General features: G+C 40.9%; 2 protein-coding genes across 4 annotated transcripts in view; both read left to right on the forward strand.

Moving 5' to 3' along the window:
• The window catches only part of ttc39a (tetratricopeptide repeat domain 39A), a 29,469-nt gene extending 23,482 nt beyond the window's left edge, over positions 1-5,987 (forward strand). For both annotated transcript variants that reach the window (XM_085449745.1, XM_085449746.1), the window contains 7 exons: positions 394-555; positions 1,923-2,014; positions 2,349-2,469; positions 3,180-3,291; positions 3,458-3,572; positions 3,681-3,797; positions 5,173-5,987. In XM_085449745.1, coding sequence (XP_085305871.1) covers positions 394-555; positions 1,923-2,014; positions 2,349-2,469; positions 3,180-3,291; positions 3,458-3,572; positions 3,681-3,797; positions 5,173-5,287 — 834 coding nt within the window. In that variant the 3' untranslated portion in view covers positions 5,288-5,987. The remainder of the gene's footprint in view (positions 1-393; positions 556-1,922; positions 2,015-2,348; positions 2,470-3,179; positions 3,292-3,457; positions 3,573-3,680; positions 3,798-5,172) is intronic.
• A 1,560-nt stretch (positions 5,988-7,547) lies between these two features.
• rnf11b (ring finger protein 11b) lies at positions 7,548-20,055 on the forward strand. Of its 2 annotated transcripts, XM_085449748.1 has the most exons (4): positions 7,548-8,125; positions 17,396-17,565; positions 19,404-19,617; positions 19,809-20,055. In XM_085449748.1, exons 1-3 carry the CDS (start codon positions 8,003-8,005, stop codon positions 19,573-19,575), a joined length of 465 nt encoding a protein of 154 aa, XP_085305874.1. In that variant the 5' UTR covers positions 7,548-8,002; the 3' UTR covers positions 19,576-19,617; positions 19,809-20,055. The 2 variants fall into 2 exon arrangements, with proteins under 2 accessions (XP_085305874.1, XP_085305873.1); XM_085449747.1 differs by having other exon boundaries at positions 19,404-20,055.
• Positions 20,056-20,882: the final 827 nt, after the last annotated feature.

The raw sequence follows: 20,882 nt of genomic DNA on the forward strand, positions 1-20,882 counted from the left end.
TATCAGTAATGTATTTAAATCTTGTATTTTGTAGTTCTGTTTATGTCAGTATATTTATGTTTTTTGCACCATGTGAGAGAGTACTGCCTTCATCTTTTAATCCTTACATAATGACAATAAAGTCTTGAATCCTGAATGTTGAAAATGTGAAGTACCAGAATGAAAAGCTCTTTCAAATACTTAACAAATCACCTCATGTGGAATAAAGGTCATAACTATTTTTTTCTGTATTTTGCTCATTTTTCTAAACATTGATTGCCAGTTTTGTGTCCTTAACTAAAATACTGATAAAGTCAAATCATCTCTTCTGCAAACATATCATATCGGTATCATAATTTAGTGGCATATGTTTGACAAACAGCGATTCTCAACCTTTACGTGCCTTTCTTCCAGGCTATCAAGCGTTTTGAGGAGTGCTGCGAGGCTCAGCAGCAGTGGAAGCAGTTCCATCACATGTGCTACTGGGAGCTGATGTGGTGCTTCACATACAAAAGGCACTGGAAGATGGCCTACTTCTACGCTGACCTGCTCAGCAAGGAGAACTCATGGTCCAAGGTGGGCCACCATAATGTGGGATGTGAATCTGAGCGGGCAAAGTAATAAAAGAAATGTAAAAGTTAGTGAAGTCAAGATAAAAAATAAATAAACAACAACCGTGGTGCAAAAAACAAAAATCATTGTAAATAAAACAAACATGATATGCTTAAAAACAACATTACCAGGATAGAATGCGGATCAGACTGGTTCTTAGTCAAATGAAATACAGTTAAATACTTTCTTTTCTTTCGGCTGCTGCCTGTAGGGGTCGCTATAGAGAATCGCCTGCCTCCATCTCTCCCTATCTCCAGCTTCCTCCTCTGTGGTCTTCTTCTTTTCCTCCTGCCTGGCAGCTCCATATTTGCCCAGATTATCCGCTGTTCCTCCTCTGCACATTCCCTCTTTAACTATTCAGTCTGAGCTCTCCCTCTGATGTAGATATGATTAAATACAGTAAATAATACATTAAATCTTAAGTACAATTTCAAGAAAATAAATATTAAGATTTTTCATAAAGTTTTTACTAAAAAAGGAATATTTAATGTGAGAGGGGAGCTATCCCAGAGCTTTGAAGGTGCTCCTCTATACACTCCATTTTAACATAACAAAACATTTACATTTTTTCCGAGGCTTTAGCTGTAGTGCTACACTTTTTGATTTCATATACCTTTGGTTCCCATTTATTTTTCAGTCTTGGCACAGATTTTACTTTTTGACTCAACCCTCCCATATACTCACATCTGGCAAAGGCACTAGGAGTTCAGTTTTATTACCTGATGAGGTTGAGTTTGTGTCTCCTCTTCTAAATAAACTCTTTACAAATTCCATTTCAAAAGTTCAGGAAAGCAGAGATGATTAAGGGCCACAGGAGACTTTGGCTGTTGAGCGACTGCAAAGAGTCAATAAAGCCATCTATCCATTTTCTTAACTACTTATCCAGTTCAGGGTCACGTGGGGGGCTGGAGCGTATCTCAGCTGTCACTGGATGAGAGGTGGGATATACCCTAGACAAGCTGCAGGTCCATCATCAGACCGACCATCCCTCCATCCATCCATCCGCCCATCCATCCATTTTCTTCGGCTTATCCAGTTCAGGGTCGTATGGGGGCTTCAACCTATCCCAGCCGTCATTGGCTGAGAGATGGGATATACCACGGACAGCCTGCAAATGCATCACAGGGGCTGTTCAAACTAAACTGTGCAGTTATTTTAGCAGAAACAGACATGAACTGTTCTCAGGTCACAAGAACCAAAATCCTTCCAACATATAAAAGCACCACAAATGTGGATGTCCAACTTTTGATTTTTGTCTTTTTTCCCCTCCTTATCTCATTTTCAAAGGAAGGATGAGATTTAATTAGTAACCACGTTTTTCCTTCCCTCAGGCTACCTATGCATATATGAAAGCAGCCTACCTCAGTATGCTGACTAAGGATGATTGCCTAACCTTTGGGGAGACAGCACTTAGTCTGTTCAGGTAGGAATTAAGACGCTGCTGAAATTACTCAGCAAAGCAGAGATGACTCACTGTGAAAGTATCAATAATGTCATAATCGTATCTTCCCCAAAGAGCCTGTCCTTGGTAAATAATATGAGCTAATATTTAAGAATACTCTATAAGGTGTATCAGAGGAGTAATATGACAGAAATTAAACTGGTGTTTTTGGCATTAAACTCTTTTTGTGTCACAGATATTCTAATTTTTTGTGGTAACCATTAACGGTGCTCCATGATAAAACATTTGATTAGACTGTTGGGCTTTTAAAACTGTCTGGAGGATATGTAATTACTAAATGCATCTCATATTTCAGGCAGGTCCCAGGGCTCAAGCAGAAAATAGCAGGAAAGTCTTTGCCAACGGAGAAGTTTGCTATCAGGAAAGCCCGCCGCTACCTGGCAGAAAATCCCGTACCTCTTCCTGCTCCTCCGCTGGTGAGCACTGGATGACGCCATCTTGCATGTTGCCCAGTAAACATAAATTAAATTAAAGTAAAGCCAAAGACTTTACTTGACATTTGCCTCCTATTTACCCTGCGGTGCAGCCCTGTAAAACGTGAATGTACTGGTTCAGCCAATCAGAATGGACAGTTTATATGTGTGACTCATAGCTCAGACAGCTGTGCTATTCTACCCACAGACTTTATATAATAGGTGAACTTGTGAACTATAATTTTGAAACCTCAACTTTGTAATTTTGGTTGGTTTCATATTTGCTTGACCTGACTGAGACTGCACATTCATACAAGTAGTGACGTATGAATCAGAAGTTAGTCGCTCCCTAAATCAACCTGCTGTGTCATCTATTCTACCCTAAATAGGATCATAATTTACTAAATAAACATTACGCCGTGTCAAATAAGCACTGAAACTAGTGACTGACCATAGCAGCATTAGCAAAGAGGTAATCGAGGGTTGTTATTTCACCAGTGGGGCACATTGCACAGTTAAGGTAGCATGGATCTGTTTTGAATGGCTGAACCTGTCAAATGCCACAGCAGTTTGCACATCTGTGCCCATAGTGCTAAAGGTGATTATCCCGAGTGTCACTGCAGAGAAAATGCTTTTTTTGTCAACCTGTAGTAAAAGATTATTATTGGTTGTTAGCCGTGCATGATTTGTGCATGTGTTTGTCTGTCTTCTAGGAGATGATGTACATCTGGAACGGTTATACAGTCATTGGCAAACACAAAGACTTAACTGAAGGCATGCTGAAAACACTGGATGAGGCACAGGCTCAACTTGAAAGTCTACCAAGTATGTAAATCCATTAAGCACATTTACAAAGACAATTCTGATTGAAATAAATGCTATATTACAGAAATTAATCCAAACATATTAGAGACGGGTGTTGATGTAGATATAATTGAGATTGTTTGTTCAGAATGACCCAGTCTGTCTTCTGTTTGCTGCCGACTTTTAGGAACGGAGTTCTCCATAGATGATCAGTGTTTGCTGAGCCTCCTGAAGGGACTGTGTCTCAAACACTTGGGTCACCACGAGGAGGCAGAGCACTACTTTACCCTCGTCCTCTGCAAGTAAGAGCCTTTCCTCAAAGTGCTTCCGTTACAGAGTCGTCTGATTCAGTCTTTCAGTTGTGTTCTGGTGAAAACAGGTTGACATTTGATTTTTGTTCTCGTCTTCAGTGAAACTCAGATCAAGTATGACCACTACCTGGTCCCCAATGCCCTGCTGGAACACGGCCTGCTGTGTCTGCAGCAAGGCAGAAAAGATGACGCTATCAAACTGCTAGAAACAGCAAAGTAAGTCTTTGAACCAGCAAAGCATATTTAAGTCATCTGTACTTAATAGAATATGTATGAATCAGATACTCTCCCACATTCTTGTTGTAGTGTAATCAAGTGTTAACAGTACATTATGCAGTCATGTGAAAAAGAACGCTTTTCACAGTATACTCCATGATTCATTAGCTGGTAGCACCAATAACTGAATTGAATGGCAGCGTAACTAAGGGAAGGTTCAGGGTCACCCGATTCAGTCCTAAAAATAAGCTTTATCAAAAAAGAACGTTTTAAGCGTGGTCTCAAAGTAAAGAAGGTGTCTGTTCCCCAAATCCAAACTGGAGCTGATTTCACAGAAGACGCCTGAAAGCTGAACGCTTTCCTGTTTATTTGTTTAATATGGATGTTGAAGGACGTAGGCTGGTCAAAAACGACTCCAACATTCATCGCAGTGTTACGGGAGGACCAGGTGATGCCATCCAGAGTTTAAACACCATATTTCTGAGATTTGTGCAAAAAACGTTTTATCTGAATTTGAAAGCGGGCAATTAGAGGTCACCCAAACCTTTATGTTTTTAAGGCATGCCTGCACTTTAACTAACTGTTGTGTGTCATCTGGCTTCATGGATAGGTAACGCTGGGTATTATCTGCATAGCAATGAAAATGTGTAATGCCTTCTAATAATAAGGACTAAGGGAAGCATGTATAATGTAAATGGAATTAATACTGATCCCAGCACAGAAGCCTGTGGAGCCTCCATAATTACCTTTATTGTGAAGATGACTCCCCATTGCAAAACGAGCTTAAATCATCACCCCTGGCCTCCACCACCGTGCTTGACAGTTAATATGGGGTGTGCTGATATGCTGTGTATGGTCTTGTTTTGTCCAAAGGATATCCTTGTAATTTATTCAGACCACAAACCTAAATCGTGCTGCTACGCTCTACCTCCTGGCAATTCTTCCAAACAAACCATACTTCTTCAATCTTTAATTGTACTGTGATGAACTTTGTCACAAACATGCTGAGACTCTCTCAGCATTGCATTGTCTGACTTTGGGGTGCTTTTCCTGGGCTTTTCCATGAGACACTTGAATGCTCCAGGTCACATTTGCTGATGATCAATTAATCTGTTTGATTAGGAACATGTAGTAATCTATATGACTACGTAGAGTCCAGCCAAAATGTTCATTTTTACATGACTGTACACATGAAACCTTTCATTAAGAATTTCCACTTTTGATGTTTTGAAATACGTCTTCCATTCATCTTCATGGTTTCACTCAGATTTGAGTGTTTTAGAATACGAGATAAAGTTTACTCGACTTTGCTATAAACTTTGGATTTCTGGGGTTCAGGTTGAACTTTCTTGATCTTCTTTTTTTTCTGTTTCAGGCAAAATTACAAAAACTACTCGATGGAATCACGGACACACTTTCGTATACAGGCTGCTTTGCACAAGGCCAAAGGCAGCGGGGAGAACGGTATCCATGTGCCCTCCAGCCCATAACAAACAGAGGACGGCACACTAAGGAAAGACAGCATTTGTCTCCTACAGTCTCATCATGCCAACACACAGACCAGGACAGACCTGATTATTAGGGAATAATTTGTTAGTTTTCATCAAGAGGCTAGGGGAAGAGGCTTTTCCTCATGTGTGCCAAGCAACTGCAGCTCTGACTGGCTTCGGTGGATTTGCCCTCTTCCAGAGATATATCCTCATGAACTTTACTTCCTTCTGATTTAAAATGGAGACTAATTATGAAATGTGCCTATATTTATGAAACATTGCTTCTAGCGGGGTCGTCTGTCTAGCACTGTGGCCACCTGTAAGTGGTGCACTGGAGTACAAAACACAATCAGATTTATTTGGTGTATATTCTAAGTTGCCTCTGCTAATACCCCGAGGGTAGAACATTCCCAGTGCAGGGTACTGAGTCTGCGATTTGATGGAGCCAGAGTACCAAACAACCTTTACAGAAATGACTGACACTAGCTTCTCCAAGTCATTTGATCTGGCTGCTGCAGAGTTTCCCATTTTTTGTGTAGAATATAAATGAGCGATTATTTAAAAATAAAAATGACACACAGTGATGTTTTGTTAAGTCCCTGAGAACTAGGAGATTCCTTGTAATTGGTTACTGATCAGCAATATAATCAAAAATGATATGTTGTTTAAATTTTTACACTAAACTTTGGTTTATTCTGTTTGTCAGAGAGAGAGTGTTTTATTGCGCATTTTCCTTTTTCCCCTTTTTCTGAAACATATTACATCAGTGGTAGACACACATGTATTTTGTGAGATAGCTCTCTCCGAGTTTCCCTTTGAAGAGATGATCAAATCTAAAATCTTGTTTTATTTATAGTTGCATTTTATGGCTTTTTGCACAGAGCTTTGGAAGTCAGCCAGATATGCAACCTCTCCAGAGTAAAAGAAAAAGAATGCCTCTAAGACTTCCTCTAAGACATTTATATACTGTAAATGGCACCTTTTACACAAATTGTCCCGTTTTAAGAGGACAGATGAATGTGTCTTTTAGAAAGGCAGACTCCCTTCTTTTCCCCTCCTGGTGTGTGGGACGGCCTCCAGCAGTACTTGAGCTCGAACAAATGGGCCTTTCACGGCGAGCGGCAAAGTGCTGCGTGCTTGTCCGCCTGCTGCATCTTTAGTAGGTGAAGGAGCTCAGAAGCATCGCAACCACCACAGTCTTCCTGCTTCAGGATCATCTTCTGCTGCTCTTGTATATTACATGCTTGCCCAGAAACATCTATTGAAGCACTTGGATGTTGTAATCACTTCCTGTATATAGTAATCTGGTTATGGATAAATAGGGGTCACCTCTAACATGGTTGGTGGTTAGGTTATTGGAAAGGTTGCGTACTTGCAATAGTGAGTAATAAACCTGAACTCACATGTTGTCTCAAGTGTTGGAATTAGAGCAGTAGAGCACTGTTGTTTTATTCATGATTAGAGTTCGATTTAGGATTTAAGATGGCTTGAAGTTCTTTTTTTCTAATGGTGAAGGAAATGCATTCTTATTGTTCTAACAGCAGCTGCTCTCCAGAAATTTCCCAAAACCACTCATGTTATACTTTCAAATAACATTATTTTCATTTTTTGCTCTTTGGGTTTGCAACTGCAGTCAAATTCTAACTAATGTAGTGGCATTATCTGCATATTTTACTGGGCATGGCTACCAAAATTACGGAATGACATTCCTGTACATACTGAATGTTTCCGTTGTAATTTAACATGATGAAAAGCAACTACAAATCCAATTTTGTGTTGTCTGGTTTTTCCTTTTAGCCATTTAAGCATAACAAAACAGAGTTTACAGAGTGAAGTGGTGTTAGGTACAGAACAAAGAACTTGACTGTACATCTGTTGTCCTTATATAATCTAATCTGTTAGATAAAGTCATCTTATTTTGTTGAAGTGTGAGACTCTGGCAGTCAGGGATACGAAAACAAGGACTATTATAACACGTCATAATCTATCGAAAACACACAAAGAGAATTAAAAAAAAAATTATTCTAAATATTTAAATATCCAGCCGCAAGAAAAACTAAAAAGTGGGTGATCAAGTACTACTTTGTGGTCAGCAAGAGGAATAACACAAATACACTTACAAAGCTATCACAAAGGCTGTGTTTATGTTTTTAGCGAAGGGCAATTTGATCACGAATCTGATTGGCTGCTTAAAAGAGCCTACTCAAAGAAGGTAACAGCTCATTGGTTCTTTTTCAGCGGGGCGGTGCTTTGTGTTGCTACATCACCAGCTTTCGTTGTTCGGCTGCTGTCTGCAAACTGGAAAGTCCCCTTCAGACATAGAGGTCCGCGTCAGGAAAATTGCTGTTAGCGTTGTGATTTGCGTTGAGGGGTATTGGATTTTCCTTCCCTTCGATGCGTCAATAAACACAATTCTAGCTCGCTGTTTCAGCTCCGAATTTATTTATTTTTAGCTAAGCGATTAGATGTTCCCTTTCGAATGCTAGCTGGTGTTAGCAGGCTAGCTCTTTGTGTGGCTAGCAGCTAGCCGAGCGATGTTTTGTTGTTGTTAAACTGGGCAGCCCTCCTGTCGTCTGGGAAGGAGAATCATCAGCTGTGTATGGAAAAAACGCCCCATCGACGCCTTTTTCTCCTCTCCCATTGTCTGTGAAAGTGACCCTTGAAATTAGTAAAGCGAAGACGACAGAGGGGAGAGTTTGATTGAAGAGGGAGGAGATGGGAAACTGTCTGAAATCTCCCACATCGGATGACATTTCTTTGCTACATGAATCTCAGTCGGACCGGGCCAGCTACGGAGATGGTGCTGATCCCGATCAGGAGCCACCGCCCCCCTATCAGGTAACTTTCACCAACAGTTTCAGGGAAAATGAGCTCGTAGATATGTTTTGCCATGAGCAAAATTCATGAAATACCTGAAGCGTGGACAATGTCTGATAATGTGTGACGGGCTCGGCCCAAAAACGTCTGCCTTTATGCAGCTGAAGGCAAGATCAGCTGTTTACAGATCCAACATCACCCTTGGGCGGCAGAACGACTCAGTGACCCTGTCCCTTCATAGCACTGACACTAATCCGCTTTGTTCTGTCCGATGGTCCTGCCTCTGTCCGTCAATTCCCTGAAGTCATATCTTGATTCAGGCTTCACTGATACAACAGCAGCACGGCTTGCTCATTCAGAAACTCTGAACCAAATCATTTAGGCTCATGTAAGTCAGCACATAAATCTGTCATGGCCTGTGGTACACATTAACAGTGAACTTGAAACAGAGCCCAGTTCTCCATGTGTAGGAGAATTATGACTTGGTGACTTTCATAACTTTACTGCTTCTTTTGACTAATCTCCTTCAGGGCAACAACTTTGTATGATGACCTTATTTCCTGAATTAGATCATCCACAAACAGACCAGGCTATGCTGTAACTGTAAATATGATGCACAGTGTTACTTATCTTTCCTTTGTAATTTCTCTATAATACAGACCAGCAAGTTCAATGTTAAGAGACAGCTGGTATGTGTTATGTAAGCCTTGTCAGACAGTTTGCTGTTACTAGGTTAAGCTGTGCCTTATCTGTAGATTTAAGATAAGGATTTTTCTAAAGCATGGGAAACTAAAGGTGACATCAGGTCGGTACAGAAGGAGAACTTGTGTTGTAGGATGTTACATAATGTAATGTTATATTCAGGCAAGCATGTTTTATTTTCATCACACTAGGGGTGAAAACCTAAAGGAGAGACTTTGCCAAGTTGTCCTAACATTTAAAAAGAAAAATTAACATCAAGGGCTTTCTAGCTGGATCTTGAAAAGTAATGTTTTTGAAATTAATGTGAATATACAAACACGAACACTGATTATTGGTGCATTATTTGAAAATCTAATTGAGCTTCATCAGGAAATCTTTAGGTAAATTTTGTTTTTTATAGATCTTCATATTAATTGGTAGAACTACAATGAATTTTGTACATTAGATGTTAAAAAGAAAAGAGGGGAATATACAAAATAACAAAGGAGCTATTACCATTACTTTTGCCCAAAATTAATGGTTAGCACATTTGTCTAACAAGCTAAAGATCCCTGGTTTGTTTCTGGGAGAAGACCCTGTTCCCTTTTGGAGTTGCATGAAGAGCATCTGTTTCCCGCTATGGAAAGTAGCTTCCTATCAGACAACCAGAATTGGGACATGGAAACTTGGCCCAAACACATTCAACCTCTCATTTATAAGCTTTGTCGTTTCTTAGACACTGTGTCCGAGTCGGTCAATATTATATTTGGACAGGTTGAGTATTTTTCCCCAGTTCATGTCCTTGTGTGAGCTCTGTCCAGCATACACCAGTGTGTAATTAGGTCAGCACAGTCAGCTGTGTTATCATAGATGATGAATGTTGTAATAAACCACACAATCTTTGCTAGGGGCCCTCTGGAAGAGCTCTCACTAAGCTTTCAGTGTTGTTCAGCAAGTCTGCGTGCAGTGTGTTTATACTGGCAGAGTTTCTCAAGAGGGTTAACTAACTAGTTAAAGCCTCCTTATAAAGAACTCTTTCAGAACAGCCAGCTTCTCCTTGGTGACCACAGTAATCGGCACCTTCACCACACGTTTTTTGTTCGGCATCAACACGCTTTGGGAATTTGTGGTGGAACGGGTATTAAATTCTCCCAAATGCTCCATTTAAAATTTAATTTGTTGCATTTGTGAAAGCTTTCACATGCTGCTGAGTGCAAATGTGTACTCTGGATACTGCCTGGAGGTCTGTCCTCCATACAGAGGGTGAGATTTGCAAGTCATGGTGCAAAACTTGATGCTGGCAGTGGCAACAGTGAAATCCAAATCAAGGACAATATGAGCTATAGCTGTGCTTATGCTACAAAATGAATCAGAAAGGGAAGCTTTTGTGTAGTTGTCAAATAAGCATTGACAAGGATTTATTTAATCGATGAAAAGCAATCTGTCACACTGGAACTGTTGTTGATGGCTCTAATGTAATTAAATGTTGAATTGTGTTGCCTTCTGTCATTTTCATATGTGGGCCATACTCGAGACATAACAGTCTAATCAGCACTCTTTGGTTAGGATGCCCACTGAAGCCCTTAAATTGAAAAACAGGAAATGATTAATGGATTTGTCTCCAATTTAAGATTCGTTAACACTTCGTTTCTGTCTGTAGCTTAAGTTATACCTAGCCTGAGGTTTAGCCAACCTGGAAACTGTAAATAGTGCCCAAGTACATCTGTAACAAATGCAACATTTTATAAGTGCATACCTGTCTTCAGATGTTTCCCCATCGATTCTAAACAACCTCGTGAGGTTGTCTGCATGTTAAACTGATTGGAAATCACTGCTGTCTGTATACAGAGCATTCATGATCCAAAGTCCAGAACTGGCTCTGTCGACTGTATGTTGGCAGCCTGCATTTGGGGCTGTTGAATAACTTCATGGCTTATGAAGACAGTGCACAGATCTGACATTCATAACTCCATATGTGGACACTTCACATAGATGCTATAGAGAACCATGAAATGGATAAGATACTATTATAATCCTTTTTCAGGGAATTTTGGTTTTTTTGTTAGTTTTTATTCCGACTCCTCTCTTTCTCAAGTTACCTCTCAGGTATAATGTTGTGGCTAATTTTTGCAAAATCCTTGTAAAGAGGAATGGTGGGATTAATTTTTATAATTGTTACATTACACATACAGATGGACCCCCGATAAAAAAACAAAACAACAACATAAAAACAAACAAACAAAACCCCAAATACTATTTAGTAAGATGTTGACCCACCACATGTCACAAGAACAAATTCACTCTATTTTAGCAATTTCACAAGTGCCTCGAGCTCTCTTGGTGGGACGTTACACATTTCCTTTAAATTACATTCCAAAAACATTGTCACTTGTACTTGACCTTTGTCAGGTGACTCAGTTAGATTTTGTTTGTAAGTTTTGATCCAAAACATGCTCAGTCATTTAGTGTTTGTGTATAAAATTATAGTTAGAAATCCAGGGATCCGGTGATCCTTGTTAGCAAACATTTGGCAATAGCGGGGAGGAACAATTTAAATTTAACATGAAGAGGCTGATGGATGAGCCAAGCTCATGGAGGGGCAGACATGGGCCATGATTGAGAGGTGAGAGGAAGAGTGCTATTGGATGCACTAATCAGCGTTTATTTACAGCTGCAAGAAGGGTGCAGAATACGACATACAGGCCAAATCTCACCAGTCCCTGCTTCTCCACAGACACTCAGGCCACAGGTGAAAAATAAAAAACTTTTATCCTGCATTACATCCAACTGAAAATATTTATGAACAGCGCTAAGTGATGGAAGGCTTACACTTTGGTGTATCAGGATCTCGCCGAGTGTGGCTGGAATGAGAGTTAACACCTCAAAGTCCATGGTTCTCAGATAGAAAAGACTGGAGTCTCCACTTTGGGTCAGGGACAAGTCAGTCCCCTAAGTGGAGGAGTTTAAGTATTTTCGGGTCTTGTTCTCGAGTGACTGGAATGGGGGATTGACGGATTGGGGTTGCATATGCAGCGATGTGGATGTGGTATCAGTCCATTGTGATGAAGAGAGCTGGACATAAAAGCAAAGCAGATGAGCTACATCCATATCCTCACCTATGGTCACAAGCAAGGTAGTGATTGGAAGAACGAGGTTGAGGATACAAACGGTGAAAATGAGCTTTCTAGGAAGAGCCTGCCCTCTTCCTTAGAATTAAGGTGACGAGTTCAGTCATTTGTGAAGCGCTTGGAGTAGAGCCAGTTGAGGTCTTTCTGGCATCTGGCTAGGATGCCTCCTGGGTGAGGTGTTCCAGGCATTTCCTTCTGGGAGGAGGCCCCAGGTTGAACCCAGGACATGCTACAGAAATTGTGTCTCTTGGGTGTCTTAAGAACGTCCCTGTGCTCCCCCGGATGAGCTGTAGGAGGTGGTTGAGAGAGGGAGGTCTGGGTTTCTTTGTCTAGGCTGCTGCCCCTGTGACCTGACTCTGGATGAGTAGCAGAAAATGGGTGGATGCATTTGCTTGCCCTCCTCCTTCTGCTGTGAGTTTCTTAATCTCTGCAACTCCTGTATACTTCCCTCATTCTTTCAACTACCACCAGAAATAGTTATGAAGTAGTGACGCTACTGAGTCAAATTGTTTGGAGCAGTATTGGAAAAGGATACATTAAAGTATAAATTGTCCCACACCCATTAAATTTCCTTATATTTGCCTCATTTCAGATTGTTTAGGATAAGGAAATACTCCTAGTATAATATTATTTTAAAGGCCAAATGTAAGAATTTGCAGTCTGTGCTGTCACTGGCTATAGATGGGCGATGGATGGATTTAGAAAGCCAAGTAGGGGACATGAGTCCTGTGAGCCGGCCACTTAGCCTAGCATACCATTAAAATTCTTGTCAAAACAAAACGAGTCATTGTGTGTTTGCGTCAGTTGTTTTTATAAACTGTGAAACAAAGGAGAGGGAGGTGCAGTTCAGTGTGTGTTCTTAGCATTGGGCTGTAGCTGTAAGCTTATGCCTGCGTATTTTTGTGCAGACGGGCGTATAGCAGACGGTGTGTGTGTGTGTCGACTGTGGTGATTTGGACAGCAGCTGGCGAGACAGGAGCTGACTCATCTCGGTCTGGACCACAGGAGATAAGGCACCCCTGTGTGTTTTAGAGGGGGGGGTGTGTGCATATGTGTGTTCACTCTCGGCTGTAACACCAGAGTATCCTGATAGAAGCAGTGACAAGTGTTTTTATTGATCACATTTAGTCTGGCCTATATTCTACTTTCATCTTGTTTCATAGCTAAATCTTATTGGCTGAGACACTTTGCAGACTTTGAAATTTTCCCTCTTTGTTGTTGGAGTTATGATCAATTTTAGTGTTTTTTTGTATAAAATGATGTCAACGATCTCAGGTTTTAATTTGTCACCCATCTGTCTGCAAATCTAATACAGGTGATATTTCTGTCTTCAGTCTGCCAGCACAGGAGGGTCAAAGAGGATCGGAAACATGTCACATAAGAACCAGTCATAAAGTTTCTCCTGATGAGGTTTTAATATGCTCTCTCACTGTAGTAGATACACAAGAGGAGCACAGTCTATCAACCAGCTGCATTACTGTTGGGATGAGAGGGCTCGCCAGCAGTTTGCTTTAAACACAGTGTGCTCAGCCAGGTTGCTTTGGTGGCACTTTCTAATTGGCCTTCAAATGTGATGGAGCCGAGAAAAAATAAGAAATGAAAACTGAAAAGTATTTTTCTGAATGATTTCGGTGCATGTAATAGAATATTGTATATTTATTTTTGAAAGTATATTGTAATGTCCCAGACTACATTCACAAACATGCTAAGAAAGTGTGCATGTGTCGCAGTCGAGGAAAACGGGAAAAACTGTGTAACTTCTTCAATGTGTCCAGACAATGGTAATGAGCTGAACTTTAGGTCCTCGGCCTTAATCAAAGGTAAGGGTTACATTACTTCATTCTTACATGATGTTGATCTTTAGCCTTGTAAGGAAGGCGGCAATAAACCCCACTGGAGGAGCGTCTGATTACCTACATTTTGTCCTAATATGGTTACAGAAACATTGGGGGCGTGGAGAAAACCGCGCTGACAAGCGTGTTATTGTACTGCAGGTCAGTGACATAGACGTGGGCTTTGCCTCCAACACAGAGCTTATCACAGAGCCCTGACTCAGCTACAAGTAAATTCTTTTGTTCTCTTCACAACTTCATCCAAAAGTTTAGTTCTCATTTTCCTCGGACTGAAAACTGAGAGCCGAGCTACAAGTAATGATGATCAGATGGCTCGGGGGGGGGGGGGTTTGATTAGTATATTACAGAGGCATAACTAATGTTCATGCAGGACTTTAAATTGTGGTACAAACTATGTGTTTAAAGTTGGGTGTCGCCAACATGACATCACCTATTAAAGCCTCAAGCTGAGTATTTTTGCCTTGAACGTGCTTGTCTTTAGAAACCAGACATGTCAAGCTGACTGGGGCAATTTTTGCAGAAAAACTGCTTTTTCATCCCTTTTTTTACACTAATGGGGACATCATTTATAAGAATTAACATCCAGGTTTTTCTTTTTCTTTTTTGGGGATGTGTTTAATATTAGTTATAATATCATTGGCCAGCATCGGTGGATCAACTTCCTGCTTTGATGAGATCATTTACCGGTGTTGGCACACTTTGAGTCTTGTCCTGTTATCGCACCACAAAACACATCCTGTGATGCTAACGCGCATCATTCGGCCCCCGTTATTGTTCTTGCTGCCGGTGTGCATGCTGCCCTGCGTTGTGTGCAAGTGTCTGCAGGTCTCGTTCAGAGATTTTGTTACTTTGCAGGGCTCAGAAGAAGAGCTAAGATTTCAGAGACTGCGAACGCTTCATGTTTCAGGTGTTGCTTCCCTTACAGCTTGATGCAGATAGTCACCCCCCAGCTGATTTCTTTTGGAAACCTTCCACTTATTGTGTGCATCTGCTTCCCCTACTTGCTACCATCACCTTGATTCCCGCTCACCATTAGCAGCCTGAGCCTGGCAGGCTGACAGTCGCTGCTGTAGCTGCTGTGTGCTTGGCTCAGCAACCTACAGCATGCTTGGCAGAGAGAACCAAGGTCCACCCCCCTCATTAGTTCCCCTTTCACCCTTTTGGTACCACTGAGGTCACTTAATAAACAGTTGTCAGCCCAGCTGACATATGACAACAATTACACTGCTGACCATTGCACAGTTGAGGACCCTAAACACACACAGTGCAGCTGCTGCTCCCCCCCCTCCCCAAGAGGCCCCGTCTGCAGCTTTTATTATCGCTGCCTGGCTTTTAGAGTTGGCTAAAAAAATGGCTGTCAGAGGAGGAACAGACAGCCTCGACTGCTAAAATTATGCTGACTCGTGGGTTAAATGTTGCTGAGAGACTGAGAGGCTAGCTAGCATCTCCATCTGTCCCATTAAAACTCTTTAGCTTTAAAAGATAGCATTTCAAACAAATTAAAAAGTAGACTGCTTGTGTGTGTCTGTGTGTCACCTCTCATGCTTAAAATGCTTAAACACAAAACAAAAAAGCAATCTCGCCCCTGAAGGTACAGTTACAATACCTTTGACACTTCTTTGACTTCTTACAGAGGCCTTTTCCAGGCATCATCTGTTTAATCGAATATGTTGTCGTCCACTTTCCAGCTGTGATTTTAATTGGGTGGACTACATATGAAAAGAAATAGACAGCACAGTGGGCAATGTCATTAAGAAAGTCATGAAGCATGAAGGACAAAACTGTGAAACCTGTAGAAACCACAGCTTTGTATGATACCAATCGTGGTTTGTTTGATTCACATTGTGACAGAAAGACACTACACTACCCACAATCCTGAATTTAAACAGCGATATTCCTGATTGGTGGAGTTCGCTGTTACCATGCAAATGTCAGAAACTGGTAGAGCGGTGATTGAGGTCAGGAACAACTGTACAGTACTGATAACTAAGCTATCATTTACATACACACACAACATGAACTACAAAATCTCTTTCTGTTCAGTTTTAACAACACTGCAGCAATAAAAAGGATTTTCAAAGGTTTTTTGTTTTGTTTTAGTTTTTGATCCTGAACACATTTTGTTCTGGCCGTGATTTGCTTTGTGGCTGGTTGGTTTGGTTTAAAGCTTGAAAGTCTTTATATAAATATTTTCTGAAATATTGTGTTGTCAGGATAAACTCAGAGCTGAGTAAGAAGGCTGCACGGTTATGCTGCGTTTCAGATACCTCAGAGTTCAGGAGTGTTGTCACTCTGAACCCGGCACATTCAGATGGCTAACTCGGGTCTGCTCCGAGCTTCTAATGGTGAATTTATGGTACTGTGGTTGTGTCTGTTTGTGGAGGTATTCAGGTATGCTGAGGGTTTCTCAATCTACACAAACGTGATTGTGTGCAGCTCGTAGTTTGATGTGACTGACGCTGGAACAGGAAATGAAGTAACATCACTGTCAGAAAATAACATTATATTACACTGTAAGGACAGTCAGAATACAGTGCATGCTTTGGTGTGACGATATTGTGCCTCTCATGTTTGCTTTGACTCTTTAATACTGAAACCCGTTCACTTTGACTCGCTGTTACTTTGATGACACATTAATCTTTCACTTATGTGGTTTTCCAGGCCAGTGTTTAAAAAAACCAAAGACAAGAAAAGAAACCCATCCCAGACATAATGACAGACTTTTCATTTCACACTTCTCTCGACTGAGGCTGCTTTGATGTTTGAGTCAGAAAATTATTGAGCTAGAAATATGAGCTGCTTTAAATTGGCATTTTAAAAAAAAACAGTTAATGCTCAAAACCCAAATGGATTTGTTTCCTGCTGGGATCCTTATTTGTTAGGAAAATGTGCATCAGTTAGAAATACTGTTAAATAAATAAAGTTACTTTTAATGACGTGAACTAGAACAACAGTAAGATTTCCCATCGCATGTTGGTATCGGCTGCAGTGGCTTATGGGTGTGGGGAAACACTACCATCTACTGCCTGAAATCATTAGCTTACAGCATGTCCAGACATCCAGGCCTAATAGACTGCTTTAGATACTGACGATGGATATTGTGAGGATGTGAGTCTTATTTTGGGCCGGCTTCTCGACACTGACAGTTATATATTAGGAGAGTTTGTTGGATTGTGAGATTGTTGCACTCGAGTACTTTGATTTTGTAGAGGACTAAAGTGAATGAACCCGTCTGCTTGTTAAGCTGAGGGATTTTATGTGATAAGCCTCATCAGTGTTGTACTGGCAGAGTTTATTTTTATGTCCCGGCTCACATAATAAGTTTGTGCCATAATCAGGAGTTTTTCTTCTTTCCTTTTTGAAAGTGAGAAGGCCCAAATCTTCCTTTGTTAAAGTAAATCCAGCACAGATATAGCCTGCTGAGAGATTCGGTGACGATATCCTCTCAAACAATACTTTTTTTTTTTTTTTTTTTTTAAAGGCCAACTTTGAGGTGTATTTTTCAGACGTTTGTACTTAGTGTTTCTCATCAATTCTTCCCCTGCCACAGCTTTCATGTTACAGATTTTGTAAAGTAGACTTACTCAACAGTGTTAAGCCTCTTTATGTTGTCTCTTTTCTTCCTGCAGGAGCAAATCCATGTGCCTGTCTACCATCCGACGCCCAGCCAAACCCGACTGGTCACTCAGCTGACCGAAGAGGAGCAGATCCGAATCGCTCAACGCATCGGGCTTATCCAGCACCTCCCAAAGGGCGTGTATGACCCGGGAAGGGATGGATCCGAGAAGAAGATCAGAGAGTGAGTAGAAGCTCTGAGTGGGCAAACACAAATACTGCTTCACTGCAGAATTCAAGAGTTACATACGTTTCAAACAGGAGTTTATTCACTGAGTTACTGCTTGGTTTTCCACACAGCTTCATGTTGGCACATTCCAGTAAAATTCAGAATATAATAAATTCTTGTTATTAGCATGAAAACATTGCTTTGATACAGAGATGTGTAGTTACAGTACAGCACAAACCTTGATATTTTTGGGGGGAGCCGCCCACTTTGATTTTAGGTGGGTTGGATAAGTAAAACTCTCCTTTCTGTCTGTGCAAAGGAGTTTTTTCTGTCATTGGTTAGTGCAGCAGTCAAATTACAGCAACGCTGGGAGAGAGCGAGGGGAAGTCATGCAGCGAGTGGTTGTGGGTTGGACTCAAATCTGGCCGCTGCACTCCAGCTGTGTGGCATGTGGTCGCCTTAGTTAAAGTGGAACCCAGTGTAAAGAAGTCTTACTACACATTTAGATATCTGAATATGATAACTGCAATTTCAACAGTATGTCTCTGTTTTTCTACGTGATAAAGAAATGCTGCTATAGTAAACTAAAGCCTGTCAGCGTGAGCATTTAAATTGTAAGAATACGTGTAAAATGACAGAACGCGCTCTCATTGCCCAGACTGTCCTGTAATTATTATCAGGGGCAGTTCCAGTTTCAAACTTTTAGGGGGGCTCAGCTGCCAATCATAATCTCAGCAGTGCCTTGTAATTAATATTAATGCAATGTGCTGTTTGCGACTGTAATCAGCCCTTTTGACATTTGCAAACCTCAATTCAGTTGGATAAACATTAGTTTTACCTTCAAAAGCAACATAATTACCGTATTTTTTGGACCATAAGGCGCACTGTCAATTTTTGAGGAAATTAAAGGATTTTAAGTGTGCCTTAGTCTGAAAAATACGGCAGTTGGATGACCTATTGTAGTGTCTAAGAACAGACACTGCAGTAGATCCTCTCTCTCCATCCTCCTCACTTGACTAGAAACTAGAAAATGACAAAGATATAATCTTATAATAATTATTATAAGACCATTGACAACAGTACAGCACACTGCTTAGTTATCTCAAATGAATGAATGAATCAGTGAATGTGAGTGAAACAGAAGCTGCAGCTTTATCATTTTTGGTGAATTTGATCACATGTCCACTCTTACCTGTTTCCTTTTGCTCTCTGTCCTCCTCTGTCTTTGTGCCGTCACCCAAAAATTATATGTTACAGTGAATAAAAGGCATAAACCGATCAATATTCAAACTGAATCCAGGCTGCTGCGGGACATAGACAGGTTGACATTTTGACTTGCGGTCACCTGGATCTGGAGCTCTGTCAACTTCAGGTCCCAAAGTCAAACGAACACTGCAGCATCACTGAGAGTTTAAACTGTCTAAATTCTTTCATCTTTAATAAAATGATCAGCTTTGCTGCTTTACCAGGTGTAACAATGAAGTTTAACATCCAGGCATCCATGAAAACAGCATTTATTAAATTTAACTGAGTTAGAAGTTAGCAGGAAGTTAGCTCGCTAGCTTCCACCTGATATAGCATGTTCTGACTGAGAGATGAATCTTTTAGATCAAATGTTTTGAATTAAATAATTATTTTTTTATCTCAAAAATGTCATATTATTTATTCTGCATTTTATTTTATTCCAAATTCCAGGGATGTGCCTTTAAATTGAGAAGTAATCATTTATCATAGTTGAAGGTCTGTCTGTGTATTTTTTGTTTTTTACTTGTTTTGTTGTTTCCTGTGTAGTTGTGCTGTTCAACCAATGACTAGTGTGTTTTTAATAAGACAAATGTTGTTCACCATTGCAGGTGTGTCATCTGTATGATGGACTTTGTCTACGGAGACCCGATCCGGTTCCTGCCCTGCATGCACATCTACCACATGGACTGTATCGATGACTGGCTGATGAGATCCTTCACTTGCCCCTCGTGCATGGAGCCTGTGGATGCTGCACTGCTTTCCTCCTACGAGACCAACTGACACGAAACCCCTTTGGACTAAACCGGACACGCACAAACACATGTATACGCTCACACAAACACGGACATGAATTATGCATAAAAATGAAAATACACAAAACACTTCCATCTTTGCTGTATCCTGGATTAGTAAGATGGCGATTATAAAAGCAGTGATTATGTTAAAGATGTACAATGAATTCTGTGTGGGTGTACGTAAGTGTTTGTCTATTTGTGTGTGCACAATTTCCTCAGTTGGCCTGCTGGACAGGATTACATCTGGGAAAGGACTGGAAGAATGAAGGGTTTTTTGTGGTATGGACAAGCAGGACTGAGGAAAGACGACAGAGGGCGGTGGAATGCACAGGGGCGTTGTAACGGGACATCGAAGGCAATGGATGGTGGATTCATCGTTACGGTTCAGAAACTTTATCAAGGTCTGGTTTTAAATTTGCGATACACGCACCTTCCTCCTTAACTTTGGGCGCGGTGATTGGAATGAGACTGCAGGACTGCTCTCACCTGATTACTGTAACGCCACGCTGCAGGACGGAGGAGAGAGGACTTCCGAATCCTTCAGAAATGCTGCCATATGCCTCTCTGTCAAAACTGCTGCAGAAGAACTGTTGCAGAAACAGATATGTGATTTTAAGACTGCCAGAGATGGACATCAGACTTTGGACTGCTAACTTACGATTTATTCTGCACATGTACCAGAGGCCTGTTCTCAGACGGGCCTTGAGTCGTCTCTGTACAGACGTTTCCTGAGAAAAATGAGATCAGTAGCTCGGTGGATTCACTGTCCGGTGACTTTGTGAAATCTGTTTGTTTTGTCAGGCAGCATAAGGGCTCTGTTAACCAGTGTTTACCACCAACACAGACATGACTAAAGGAAGTGCAGTGTGTGCTGATGTAATGGGCTGTGGTAGAGTTTTGTTGTTAAGGTCTTGACTTCTTATTCAGTGAGATGTCACATTATTGGCCAAAGCACAAGTAGACCAGTTAACAAACCATAAATACACACGAGACATTTGCACTTCCTAATCAGACCAGAGACAGGAGGACCACATGCAGTTGTAATTATGTGAATGTAAAGTATCTGATTTGCTTTATGTGCATCCTCTTTACCACTGCAGTTATTTGTAATGAAAGCCACTGTCTCTGTGGAGTGGGAGCAGAGTACTTAATTTATTATAGAAATTAACCAAACTACTGAATTAATTCCAAGGATTGTGTCCCTGTTCTTTGTGCTGAAGACAAAATTAAAACGTAGACAAGGTTGGGCTTTTTTAATGTGCTTGGAAAATCAATTTCCTGTCCTCCGAAACA

This window comes from Copadichromis virginalis, linkage group LG23, assembly GCF_057382275.1.
Source record: "Copadichromis virginalis isolate Kocher_CV1m ecotype Utaka linkage group LG23, C_Virginalis_male_GT1.1, whole genome shotgun sequence".
Lineage (NCBI taxonomy): Eukaryota > Metazoa > Chordata > Actinopteri > Cichliformes > Cichlidae > Copadichromis > Copadichromis virginalis.

What these genes read in the sequence shown, in the direction of transcription:
- rnf11b (XM_085449747.1), top strand. Translation starts at nt 8,003, where the DNA reads ATGGGAAACTGTCTGAAATCTCCCACATCGGATGACATTTCTTTGCTA. An exon ending in AGCCACCGCCCCCCTATCAG is followed by an intron (nt 8,126 to 17,395) that starts GTAACTTTCACC and finishes TTCTTCCTGCAG; the next exon opens with GAGCAAATCCATGTGCCTGT. An exon ending in TCCGAGAAGAAGATCAGAGA is followed by an intron (nt 17,566 to 19,403) that starts GTGAGTAGAAGC and finishes TCACCATTGCAG; the next exon opens with GTGTGTCATCTGTATGATGG.